This window comes from Aedes aegypti, chromosome 1, assembly GCF_002204515.2.
Source record: "Aedes aegypti strain LVP_AGWG chromosome 1, AaegL5.0 Primary Assembly, whole genome shotgun sequence".
Classification (NCBI taxonomy): Eukaryota; Metazoa; Arthropoda; class Insecta; order Diptera; family Culicidae; genus Aedes; species Aedes aegypti.
Genome location: NC_035107.1, coordinates 300,609,961 through 300,623,764, shown reverse-complemented (window position 1 = coordinate 300,623,764; position 13,804 = coordinate 300,609,961). Strand labels below are relative to the sequence as shown.

Below are 13,804 nucleotides of genomic sequence, written 5' to 3'. Positions count from 1 at the left end.
ATAGGCCTATTCACATGACGTCTCAAATCAGCTGATCGGGAAGCACTTTGACAGTTCTTCTATGAAAATGACAGGCTCGTGTTAGCACCGGTCGTCCACCGATGTAAACAAATGCATAGACGGATCTGTCACATGAAAAGGCCTATAGGCCTTTTCATGTGACAGGTCCGTCTATTCATTTGTTTACATCGGTGAAGGACCGGTGCAAACACGAGGCTGTCATTTCCATACACGAAGAAATCTGACTACCCAAAAAATAAGTTCTTTAAACTCAAATTTGGGTATACTGCATTTAGTTTTTACCCACGGTTGGGTTGTTTTGTCTCTCTCGCAACAGCAATGTTGTCAAAAACAGTGAGATACGCACCGACCCAACGTCGAAGTTCAATGGAATAAGCCAAATTTGGTGTCCTTTAGAGTTTACCTAACATTAAGTTGTTTTAACCCACTACGGAGACTTCGAAAGCTAACGATGGGTAGATTTGTTTTTTTCGCTGTTGTCAAAGGGGAACTACCTAGCGATAGCTATATGGCAGTTTACCCAAATTTGGGTTATCCCACGGAAGAGCCGAATTGCGTCAAAAGAAGTCAAAGTTGGGTTGATTTGTGGCTCCGTGTAGAAGAATTATCAAAGAGCTTCCCGATCAGCTGATTTTGGACGTCTTGTGAATAGGCCTATTCTAAATGTCTCCACAATTTCAAATATCACAAATTCAAAACTCAACAAAATCGTTCTGTTCATTCGAAGTACGCAACCAGAAGAGTTAATTATGAATAGGGCGTAATCTGACATCCATTAGATGGTTTCAGCTTCGGTGCCCCGACAAAGCAACAGGACTCGTTGCAGATCATCACTTGCTTTTAAGGAGCGCAGTTCTGGTTCATCAGTTTGGTAACTCAGGAGATAAAATTCGTCCCATCGAACCAAAACTTTCTTACGCTCACTAATTCCGCACATCTTTTACAGCACACATGCGATCTTGGTTACTATTGCAATTAGAATCCATTTTACGGCAACAAGCCAAAGAATGTGAAGGTGACACCTAATCGTAAATCAGCCAATCTAGTAGGCATAGCGTTAACCAACACGCCACTCTTCCAGTAACGTCAAAAGTAGCGCGTCGATCTTTAGGTGATGCTCCCGTTTGCCACCATCAATTCTAAACCCCACATTTGGCGAATCCTGCCAGTGTCGAGTGTTTTATTCCGAACCCTTTATCATATATGAGCAAACGGTGTCCATTCTGCCCGGGTGTCCATACTGCCCCCGGTACCCCTAATAGTTCGACGAAAGAAAAATGAATAGTGTTGTGAAGAAGACAGGAAAAAATGTGAAATAAGTTTGTAAGTGAAATCTTTCGGAGTGCCATGATGTGTTGAGTGAGAATTATTGGTACAGGGTTTTATTGTTCTACCGGAAACTTGCCACTGACGATTGGCAGCTAATATTTTCACCCCGGATATGCAATGGCTGATGGATCGGAATGTGGAAGCTGGTTTCTGTGAGTTAAAACAAAAGTTCCAGTTTGTGTGTTAGAAAACAGTGTTACTGTAATTTGTTGAAATTATTTGTCTATATTTTTGAGAAGATTTTTGAAAGTACAACGCAAAGTATTTCGCATTTTGTGAATTACCCAATTAGGGTAACCAATAAATTTTGGACCTCTATATATTTTGGACCCCCTGGGCCATTTTCCTGCAAATTTCCCAGTTTAAATCGAAATACCAACTCAATTCTCAATATTTCGGATTTTTTTTTTCTGAAATACCCACAGATTTTTTTCTGTTATCCTGCTGGAAGGCTTCAAAATATCTTTCAAAGATGCTTCCAGAATTTTTTTCAATAAATTTTGCTGGGATTGTGCCGTAAAACCTGCACTGGCCTTAATACCATGGAGAGTCATCAAATGATAAATACTTCTAAATCTAAATTACTTTGATATTCAAAAGAGTCCCAGAAGTTATTTCGCAAGAGTCCCTGAAAGATTTAAAGGAAATTCACAGACATCCAGAAGATTTCCAGAAGAACTTTTAGAAGATTCTCAGAAAAAGAAATCAGTAATCAATGCTCGTTGGATCTTGTCGAAGGATCAACATGTTCGGCTTAATGAATCTTAGTTTACATATTGAATGACACCACATACAATTAAACTAGTATGTGATTACGATTCTGAATCACCGCAAAAAAATATTGAGAATCGAAATCCTTCTGAGAGGGATGATGTGGTGAATGCACATTCTAATTAAAATTGTCGTTCAATTATGACGATAAATTAAAATTGTTACTGTTACATACATACTTATTTTTTATAATTACTTGTAAATATTGATACAGCATATATAAAAGACATTGGTCCAGAAATTACTTTAGAATTCTTTGAAATTTTCCCCCTGGGATTCTTCTTAAATCACTTATGAATCCTTCAAAACCTCTCTGGGATTGTTCTGGAAATCTTGAGATTATTTCTGATTTTTCTCTAAGTTCTTCTGGAAATCACATAATACTTCCAGATATCGCTTTTGAATTCATCTAAAAAAATCGTTAGCATTCCGGTACTATTTCTGAGATTCTTTCGGATATCCTTTGTGATGCTTTTGGACATCTTATTGGAATGTTTGCAGAAATCTGTATGTGATTTTGCGTTTATCTCCTTAAGTATTACTTTTGAAATCCTGGAAATTAAATTCGAATCGAAATTCACGAAGATTCATTCGGAAATTCAGTGGAAAATTCTACCAAAAATCCTTATGTAATTCTTCTGGATATTTTTAGAGGATTTTGCCAAAAAATGTACTACGACTCTACTAGAAATTCTTCTGGGATTATTATGAGAATACCTTTCGGAATCCTTTTAGAATACTTTCGTGGATGCTTCCGAAACTCTTTCTGAAATTATTCTAGAAATGCCACTGACATTTTAACGTCAATATTCTTGAAATTTTTCTGGGACTCTTCCAAAAATCCTGTAGAAAATTTTCCGGATATCTTTCTAGCATTCTTTCGGGAAGCCTTCTGGGATTCTTTCGAAAATCTTTCTGAGGATCCTTCAAATCCTTCTGTTGAGGATTCTTGCAGAAATTCTTCCCGAATAGCCTCGAGGATTTGGGAGTATCCGGAATTTTTCAAGAAAACTCGGTAATTCTTTCGAGTATCTCTAGGATTTTTTCGGAAATTATTCTGAAATACCCCCAGATTTCTTTCTGTTATCCTGCTGAACGGCTTGAAAACATCTTTCGAAGATTCTTCCAGAAATTTTACTGCGATTTTTCAAGAAATTATGCTGGGATTGTTCCGTAAAATCTGCTGAGATTCATCCGGATTTTTCCAGAAATTACATTGAGATTCTTAGGGAAAAATATCTTTCTGAAAATTCTTCTAGAAATTGCTTTAGAATTAAAGGAGGATTTCCGGAAGAATCCCGGAAGGTCGATTTACAGAAGAACCACAGAGAAATCACTTAAATATTATCAGGGAGATTTCTAAAGGAATTATTTTAAGGATTCTCGTTAATATCTGAAACAATCTTAGGAGAATTCCGAATGGATTTTGAATGTTTTTTACAGTGGTATCCAAAAGAATCCGAGAAGATATTTTGCAAGAATCCCTGGAAGATTCAAAGAAAAGTCACAGACATCCAGAAGATTTCTTGAATATTTTCCAGAATAATTCCGATGTCTTGGAGAACTCCAGACAGATTTACGGAATAATTTCAAATGGAATTTCCGGAACCATTTAAAAGTAACTTTCAAAAGATGCTCACAAAAAGAAATCAGTAATCAAAGAATCTCATAGGTATTTTTTAAAGTCCCAGTGGCTGTCCGGTAGTTTTCATGATGGATTTCCATACGAACTCAAAAGGGTTTCAGAAGTTTCCGCCAAGGATTTAAGAAAATGTCCAAGGAAAATCACTGATAAATCATGAAAAAAATAAATAAAAACACTTCCTTATTAATTTACAGAAGAATCACCGTTTTTTTCTCAAAGAATCTTAGAAAAAAAAATCTAAAGAATCACGAAGGAATTTTCGGAAAAATTCTGGATATAGAAAATTATCTCAAGCAGAAACAATAAATCAAAAAAAAAATATATGGAGAATTTCCAAACAATTTCAGAGGAATTTTCGGATGATTTCCATAAATAAAGATTTAAAAAAAAAATGCTCGATTTAAAAAAAATGCGACATTTTTTCGAAAGTATTCCACAGGGATTTCTGGGAGAATTCAATTGGGATTACAAAAGAATTCCAGAGGAATTTCCGAAAGAACCCCAAGAATTTGCACGGAAGGAAGTGATCCCGAGAAAAAAAAAGAAGAAATCCCGAGAAATTTTGTGACTATCCCCGAACCCAGATGAAACCCAGATTTTTAAAACAGATTCCAAAGCAATCATTGAATCATTTTCGGCAGAATTCCAGGGAAATTTTACGGAAGAATCCTGAAAGAATTTCCATAATAACCCAAGATGGGTTTCCGGGATAATCCAATAGGAATTCTTTAAGTCCCAAGAAGGTTTCTGAAAGAATCTCAGTGGATTTTCAAGAAGTACTCTAGCACAACATCTAATATATACTAATATATACAACTCATTACATAATTATAAATTGCGTTGAGCTGAGTGATTTGTACGCCATCCAGTTTAGAGGCGGATTGACGGTATCGAAGTGGATTAAAAACAATTATAGGAGAGCGTGTCTAAAATTAGTATGAACTGCGCAGAATACATCAGACCGATTTACCATTGCTGCGCACTTCTAAAACCATTTTATTTTTATTAATAATATTGTTTACAATATTTTTTCACGCAACGTTTGAAAATAGTAGAACGACAATGATCATCAGTTAATTTTCCCCTTCGGATTTGTTTTCAAGCACAATTGTTATTTCCTTCCGTACACGCACTCGGGAAATGAATCTGGCCATGGTGCAACAACCGCGCTACATTCGATGAATCCTACGCGACAAAAATTGTCGGCGCTATCCGTCAAATTCGCTCACCAAAGCCATTTTGGTGGATTTACCATCACAGCTTCAGAGTACGCTATTTTTTTTTTATTTTGTCGATCATAAACGGATGCGCGACTCAGCATTTCTGGCATTTGAATCATGATTCCGAGCAACCAGCAACAAACAACCAACGCGTGTGTTGCGTTACGACAATCAGACTCATGATATCATGAGTCCAAATCCACTCTTGAATCATGATATCATGAGTCATAATCTTGTTTTTGGATTCTGATTTCTACCCGTGCTGGGAATAACAATGAATTGTGATAGAAATTCAAAGGTGAATTACATACCTGGTGGTCCTGGAGGGCCGGGCGGCCCTTCGATGATACCCGCTGGGAACTGATCGCCCTTGAAGTGCGTCGTTAGCCCTCGGTCACCTTTGTCTCCTCGATCACCCTATATTGCACAGAAAAGAAAAAGAGATGTAACTCATCAACTATGATTTCACAAGTACAAACGAATCAACTCACCTTTCCACCGGGCAGTCCCGGCGTACCCGGATTCCCAACGGGGCCCTTCTCGCCTGGCGTGCCCGGATCTCCCTTGGGACCGGGATCACCAGGCGGGCCGGGCCGTCCTTCCAGTCCCATCGGACCCGACGGCCCCACTGGCCCCGGTGGACCTGGAGGCCCTGGTTCACCTGGTTCGCCCTGTTAGCATCGTAGCGCCAACGTGCCCGAAGCGTGGCAAATCGGAAAGTGGACAGCAAAATAATCAATTAGTTACGCACGTGACCAAGAACGCGTTTTGCTGAGGCGGCTTGCCGCGTCGAGCGATGCCGAAACCGAAACCTCCTCGCATCCACGACGAAGTTTGGACTAACATGTGAAAAGGGTGGAATAAGCTTTGCAACTGAAAGTTTTTCATGTCCTCAACAGGTACATTTCATATGAACACGAGAAGATTGTTCCACCCTTTCCAAATGTTAGTCCAGAAGTGTTGTTACGTGCGGCTCCACGGGCCTCTATTTGAACAAGTGCCAGTTCTTCCTTCGCTGCACTCCTCCACAAGGGTGGATTTGTTTACCTGAAGATGACAGAATGTCATCGCGGCTCAAATTAACGAGCGAGTGTAGGAAGAGCCCTTATTGCCACTTATTATTGTCGGCGTTGCATCTCTCCGCATAAGGTGGGATGCTGCGGGGGCAGAGGCGGACACTCGAAAGCCTACTTGCGCTCTGACACTTGGACTTGGAAGCACGTCTGGTGGGCGCTCGCTCTTGGTTGGTTTCGGTTTCGGAGAGATCCAAGCAAACATCGCCCGACATAAAGTGGCATGCGGAATGTAAACATGAAAGCGTGCGTTTGCTTCGGTGTTGGAATGGCATGCTGTGCGCCCGTTTTGAAGGTTATGTCATTATCATGCATTAGTCTAAAGCTGCGGCCACAATGGTCCGTTAGCGTCGACTTCACCGTCAGCTTTAACTGACAGCTAAGTTTAAAGTAATGATATTCAATGCAGCACCCCACAATGATGCGTTGCGTCTAACGCACGCATGTACTAAAAACGCTGACGCTGTGCTAAACTTTGAAAATCTTCAAAGTTGACGCAGCAGCCAACGCGTGACGGAAGATTCAAAACAAAATAATGGCAAAACTTCGGATTCCGCTAGAAATGCAGTCAACATCACACAAAAGTTCAACTCCGAGGAAAAATTGATCACAACTTGATGTAGGTAAACAAGACTACGATGAGAATGACGCAATTCAACAATAATAACAACGCACGACGCAACGCAGTATTGTGCGCATGTGTTGCATTAACGCATCCGTCAACGTTTTTAGTACATTGACGGATGCGTTAACGCTGAAGTCGAAGTCGAAGTTGACGGACCATTGTGGCCCCCGCTTAACGTCGCGCTACGAAGCTACGAAGAGCAAAACACACACCGCAGTTCTAAACTAAACGAAAGCTCAACGCTCTACAAATGTTCTTCCACCAGCGTTTGTTATGTGGGAGGGGGAAAACCGTAGGGGAAGATGGTTCAAAATGCTAACTATGTCCTCTCAGAAAAACCCCATAAATGACCCTGGGACTTGATTTTTGTTTCGCTGATTATATTCTATTCGCTATCTGAATGGGGATTCTAATGGGAGCGAATGAATTTGAAGTGGGATTCAAAGAGATTAAAAAAAAGAATTAATATTTTGCATTTCAATCATGTGTTAACTGGGTTATATTACTCAATGTGTGCATTTCGAACCACTTCACCCTACCTAAAGCACCCTAAGGAGAAAGCCACTCGCCCACGCCGTGTAACGAACAGCTGTAATAGCCAAAGTGCACTCGTAGAAAAATGCGAATAAAAAAAGGAACACCGCTTGTACATGACAGAACACAGACAGGTCACGTCTTCGTTCTGCACGTCACCACCCATTGCTGCATCCTGAGGAGGAAAATCCCGTCTTAAATTACACCGGAGCGACATCACACCCAAGAGCATACGTGTGTCATAAAACATGCAAACGGAAGAGCGAAAAAAAGCTTTTGCTGCTGCTGCTTCGGAGATCCTTTTCGGAGAATCAAAACGAGAAAAAATTACTATCACTACCACCTCCCCCACTTTGGAGTGTCCTCCAGGGGCGTGAGAAGGGAAAGCGAACTGCGAATTCCGCATTCCAAGCTCGCTTCTGGACTTTCAACGGCGTATAGGGTTACCATACTTTCTAGAGTACATTCTATTTGCCCTAAACATCTGTGTACTATACTTTCCAAAAATCACTGAAGATTATCTATCAAATCAAATAAAATCATTAAAAAAAAAAAACATAATTGTTCATTATCTTAAAAAATAGAAGCTTTTGCCTTTGATACCTTTGAAACAAAACTGTAGAACATCTTTAGCCAAGGAAACTGATTAGGATTCTTCTAAAAACAAGGTTTTAAACAGAACCCTATTTTCATTCTTCTAAGTTCATTTTTACATTAATACTGCATTTTAAAACTGTTAGTTTGTTCTAATACTTGCTCGAATTTCACTTCCGAAATCCAATAAATATAGTAACCCTATGAACAGTGATGAGATGCTGACGACAGGCCGGAGAAAGAGCGATGACAGACGAGAGCGCGTGACAGAAAGCTTGAAAGGTTGCATGAATCTTGGCAGGCCATGATGGGCGACGATGACGGCGATGATGAGATGGAGATGATGCTGCGGTGGCCCTAGGATGGATCGGACGGGATTCAGGGATGCCAGGTGATTTGTTGGAATTTCTTCATGGAACACGTAAAACTATTGTCAAATGTCTAAACAGTCGTGACTAAACCTTGCATAACGACTCTTAATGAAATTATCCTTATTCTGTGAAAATCCTGAAAAGGATTCTGAGAGAATCCCTTTCTGGATTCTAGAAGAATCCCTCTCAGGATTCTGAAAAAATCCTTCTCAAAATTCTGACAAAATCGTTCCCAGGATTATGAGAGAATCCCTCTCAGAAATCTGCGAGAATGTCTCTTAGAATTTTAGGTAAATCCCTGTTATGATTCTGAGAAAATCCTTCAGAGAATTCTGAGAGGATCCCTCTCATGATTTTGAGAAAATCATTCTCTTAATTCTGAGAGAACGCCTCTCAGCATTCTGAGAGAATCCCTCTGTATTTTGAGAAAATAAGAATTTTGAGAAAATCCCTCTCAGAGTTCTGAGAGAATCTCTTTCAGGATTCTGAGAGAACCTCTCTCGGGATTCTGATAGAATTCCTCTCAGGATTCTGAGAGAATCCCTCGCAGAATTATAAGAAAATCTGTCTAAGGATTCTGGCAGATTCTCTCTGTAGATTATGAGAGAATCTTTCTCAGGGTTCTGAGAGAATTCCTCTAAGGATTCTGAAAAAATCCTTCTTAGGATTCTTAGAGAATCTCTCTCATGATACTGAGAGCTCATTCAAGGGTCTGAGGAAATCCCTCTCAGAATTCTGAGAAAATCCCTTTCAGGATTCTGAGAGAATCCTCTCAGGATTCGAAGAATATTTTTCCGGATTCTGTGAGAATCTCTCAGGATTTTGTGAGAATTTCTTTCAGGATTTTTGAAGAATCTTTCTAAGGATTTTGAGAGAATCTCTCTCAGGATTCTGAGAGAATCTCTCTCAGGATTCTGAGAAAATCCCTCCCAGGATTCTAAAAGAATCACTCTCAATGTTTTTACAAATCAGGATTCTGAAAAAATCCCTCTCAGGATTCTAATAAAATCTCTGTCACGATTCTGAGAAAATCCCTCTCAGAGTTTTGAGAACATCCCTCTCAGGATTCTAAATGAATGCCTCTCAGTATTCTGAGAGGATCTTTTTCAGGATTCTGAGAGAATCTCTCTGACGATTCTGGTAGAATCTTTCTAAGAATTCTGAGAAAATCTCTCAGGATTTTGAGTGAATCTCTCTTCGGATTCTGAGAGAATCTCTCTCAGGATTTGAGAGAATCTCTCTCATGATTCTGAGAGCATGTCTCTCAGGATTCTGAGAGAATCTCTCTCAGGATTCTAAATAAATCCTACTCAGAATCATTCTCAGTATTTTGGGAAAATCAGGATTCTGCGAGAATCCATCTCAAAATTCTAAGAAAATCACTGTCGCGATTCTGAGAAAATTCCTTTCAGGATTCTGAAGAAATCCCTCTCAGAATTTTGAGAAAATCCCTGTCAGAAATCTGAAAAAATCTCTCTCGGGATTCTGAGAAAATCCCTCTCTGGATGCAAAGTCTGAAAGAATCACTCTAAGGATTCTTAGAGAATCCCTCTAAAAATTTTGAGAGAATCATTCTCAGCATTTTAAAAGAATACCTCTCAGGATTTGTAGAAAATCCCTCTCCCGATTCTGAGAGAAATCCTCTCAGAATACTTGGATGTTTCTGAGCGAATCTCTCTTTGAATTCTGAAAGAATCCCTCTCAGGTTTCTGAGAAAATCTCTTTCATGATTTTGAGAGAATCTCTCTCAGGATTCTGAGACGATCTCGCCCAGGATTCTGGAAAAATCTCTCTCAGGATTCTGAGAGAATCTCTCTTAAGATTCTGCGAGAAACTCTCTCAGGTTTCTGAGAGAATCTCTCTCAGGATTCTGAGAGAATCTCTCTCAGGATTCTGAGAGGATCTCTCTCAGAATTCTGAGAGGATCTCTCTCAGAATTCTCAGAGAATCTCTCTTAGGATTTTAAGAAAATCCTACTCAGAATCACTCTCAGGGTTTTGAGAAAATCAGGATTCCGCGAGAATCTCTCTCAGGATTCTGAGAGAATCCCTCTCAGGATTCTGAGAGAATCCATCTAAGGATTCTGAGAGAATCATTCTCAGGATTCTAAGAGAATCTTTTTCAGGATTCTAAGAGAATCCCTCGCAGGATTATGAGAGAAACTCTCCGGATTCTGAGAGAACCCCCTCAAAATTTTGAGAGAATCATTTCCAGCATAATGAGAGAATCCCTCAAAGCATTCGTAAATATTCCCTTTTAGGATTCTGAGAGAATCCTGCTCAGTATTGTGAGATAATCCTGCTCAGGATTCTGAGAGAATCCTGCTCATGATTATGAGAGAATCCTTCTCAGGACTCTGAGAGAATCCTTCTCAGGATTCTGAGAGAAACCTTGTGAAGATTTTGTGTGAATCTCTTTCAGGGATTTTCAGAAAATCTCTCAGGATTTTGTGAGAATTTTTCTCTGGATTCTGAGAGAATCGCTCTCACGATTCTAAAAGAAGCCCTCTCATTATTTTGAGAAATCCAGGATTCTGAAAAAATCCCTGTCAAAATTCCGAGAGAAACCCTGTCAGGATTCTGAGAGAATTCCTCTCTGGATTCCGAGAGAATCTCTCTCAAGATTCTGAGTAAATCCCCAAGAAGATTCTAAAAGAATCTCACTCAGGATTCCAAGAGGATCCCTCTCACGATTTTATGAGAATCCTTCTCAGGATTCTGAGAGAATTCTTTCCAGGATTCAGAGACGCTCCCTTTAAGGATTTGGAGAGAATCACTCTCAGGATTCTAAGAGAATCACTGTCAGGATTCTGAGAGAATACCAGAATCTCAGAATTCTGAGAGATTCCTTTTTAGAATTCTAAGAGAATTTATCTCAGAATTTTGAGAGAATCCTTCTCAGATTTCTGAAAAAATTCTTCTCCGGATTCTGAGATTCCTTCTCAGGAATCTAAGAGAATCCTTCTCAGGGTTTTCAGAATCCCTCTCTTGTTTTTGAGAGATTCCCTCTCAGAATTCTGAGAGAATCCCTTTCAGGATTCTGATAGAATCCTTCTCAGAATTTTGTGAAAAAATCCCACTCAGGATTCTGAGAAAATCACTCTCAGTATTTAGAAAAAATCAATTTTCTGCGAGAACCTATCTCAGGATTCTTAGAAAATCTCTGTCACGATTCTGAGAAAATTCCTTTCAGGATTCTGAGAGAACTCGTATCAGGATTCTGAAAGAATCTGTTTCAAAATTTTGAGAGAATCATTCTCAGCATTCTGAGAGAATCCCTCAAAGGATTCGTAGAAATTCTCTCTCAAGATTCTGAGAGAATCGCTCTCACAAATCTGAGAGAAATCCTATCAGGATTCTGAGAGAAATTCTATCAGGATTTAGAGAGAATCTCTCTCAGAATTCTTAAAGAATTTCTCTCAAGATTGTGAGAGAATCCGTCTCAGGGTTGTGAGAGAATCCGTCTCAGGATTTCGAAATAATCCATTTCAGGATCGTGAGAGAATCCGTCTCCGGATTCTGAATGAATCCGTCTTAGGATTCTGAGTCAATTTGACTCAGGATTCTGAGAGAATCAATCTCAGCATTCTGAGAAAATCCCTCTCAGGATTCTGAGAGAATCCCTCTCCAGATTCTGAGAGAATCCCTCTCCAGATTTTGAGAGAATGCCTTAAAAGATACTGGGAGAATCCCTGTCAGTATTATGAGGAAATCCCTCACAGGATTCTGAGAGAATCATTCTCAGAATTCTGAGATAATTCCTTGCAAGATTTTGAGAGAAACACTTTCAGGATTCTGAGAGAATTCGTCTCTGGATTCTGAGGGAATTCATCTAAGGATTCTGAGAGAATCTGTTTCAAGAATTTGTGAGAACCCAATTCAGGATTTTGAGAAAATCATTCCCAGCATTTTAAGAGAATCGCTTTCAGGATTCGTAGAAAATCCTTTTCAGCATTCTGAGAGAGTCCTTCTCATGGTTCTGAGAGAATCCTCCATATGATGAGAGAAACCCTCTCAAGATCCTGAGAGAATCCATTTCAGGATTTTTAAAGAATCCCCCTTAGAGAATTTTTTTCTGGATTTTGAGATAATCCCTCTTAGAATTCAGAGAGAATCCCTCTCACGATTCAGAGAGAATCCCTCTCAGGATTCTGAAAGAAACCCTCTCAGGATTTTTAGAAGATTTTTTTAAAGATTCTGGGAAAACCTTTCTTAGAATTCTGAAAGAATCCTCCTCAGGGTTCAGAGAGAATTCCTCTCAGGATTCTTACAGAGATTTTTTCTCATGACTTGAGAGAGGATATTTCTCAGGATACTGAAAAATATTTTTTCCCAGGATTCTGAAAGAGACTCCATCCCAAGATTATGAAAGCAAATCTTATTCAGGATTCTGAAAAAGTATCTTTTTAAGGATTCTGAGAAAATACTTCTCAGGATTATTAGAAAATCTTCATTATGGTTCACAGAAATCTGAGAGAATTCGTCACAGTTTTTTGAGAGAATCTCTTCCAGGATTCTTACAGAATCCCTCTCAGGATTCTGAGAAAACTACTCGCATGATTCTGAGAAAATCACCAAAAAAAAGAAGTCTTCATGATGTCCTCATAAGTGAAGTCATGTCTCCGAATCTGGCATCCCTGCATTGATGATGACACGCGGTGGACCAACAACCGCACGGTCTGGGCAAACCCCGACGGGACTTACCTTTAGCTGTATAATGTTTGCTGCAGACACGTTGTGACCGGCTGCTTGAAGGTCCTGGTGCAAGTGTTAATGTAACGAAAATTCCACAAGAAAAATCAAATAAGCAGTTGGTGCACATCGGAGGGTGAGGACATGGATAAGCGTGTGTTGGAATTGGAGGTTATGTCGTTGGTGCAAAGTTTTGCAGTTGGCAGCAGTGGCAGGGTGTTGAGTAAACGTGTAAAATAATTAAAACAGAAGAAAAACAAAAAAGTTGGTTAATGTTAACAAAGTAAGCGAAGCGTTTCCCAGAGTGACCATCTCGTTAAAACCCCAGACATATGGTTTACTTTGTTACACTATCAGAGATGCAAAATCTCCCATTCTGATCTCTAAGCTTCGTTTGCGCGCAGGAATGAATCCGACTTGTGGTCAGTCGACGGTTTCGACAAAGGACACCTCCATGGGAAAAACTTGCTAAAATATGACTTTTAATTAAAATCGCACAATAAAACATCACGACACGACGAGCTGCTCCAGTCCTCGACTGAGAAATTCACATTTCCACAGTATGAAGTTCACCGCTTGGCTGCTTGAGCAGCAGGAGAGAGAAGTGAGGCCATTTGGGTGGCCACAGACTTTGTCCACTTTCTCTTTATTAAAATCCACAAATATCGCAATATGTTTTCCACTCGGTCGTTCCCTTTTTCTTCTCGGCATCAGCATCGAACTTCCTTATGACCGACGCGCATAGTGGGACGAACGTTTCAAATCGTGTTGTCAGTAGAATTAAAATAAGTTATTAGTTTTTATCTGTATGGTGTCTTTGAATGAAAATAAAAAAGGTGCTTTGGGTGACCAGCAAATTTGATTTGGAATCCCTCCATAGATGGCGCTGTTAATTTCATTTTTTTCAAAAAGGATTACATATTCCAGTAT

At 39.6% G+C, this 13,804-nt stretch overlaps 1 protein-coding gene across 8 annotated transcripts in view; it reads right to left on the bottom strand.

Moving 5' to 3' along the window:
- The window catches only part of LOC110674205 (collagen alpha chain CG42342), a 658,184-nt gene that overhangs the window by 166,719 nt on the left and 477,661 nt on the right, over window positions 1–13,804 (bottom strand). For 7 of the 8 annotated variants that reach the window (XM_021838257.1, XM_021838251.1, XM_021838254.1 and 4 more), the window contains 2 exons: window positions 5,478–5,657; window positions 5,298–5,403 (listed from right to left, as the gene is read on the bottom strand). In XM_021838257.1, the coding sequence (XP_021693949.1) occupies window positions 5,298–5,403; window positions 5,478–5,657 (286 nt within the window). Of the gene's footprint in view, window positions 1–5,297; window positions 5,404–5,477; window positions 5,658–12,886; window positions 12,941–13,804 lie in introns of all 8 variants that reach the window. The other variant, XM_021838255.1, reaches the window with a different exon arrangement.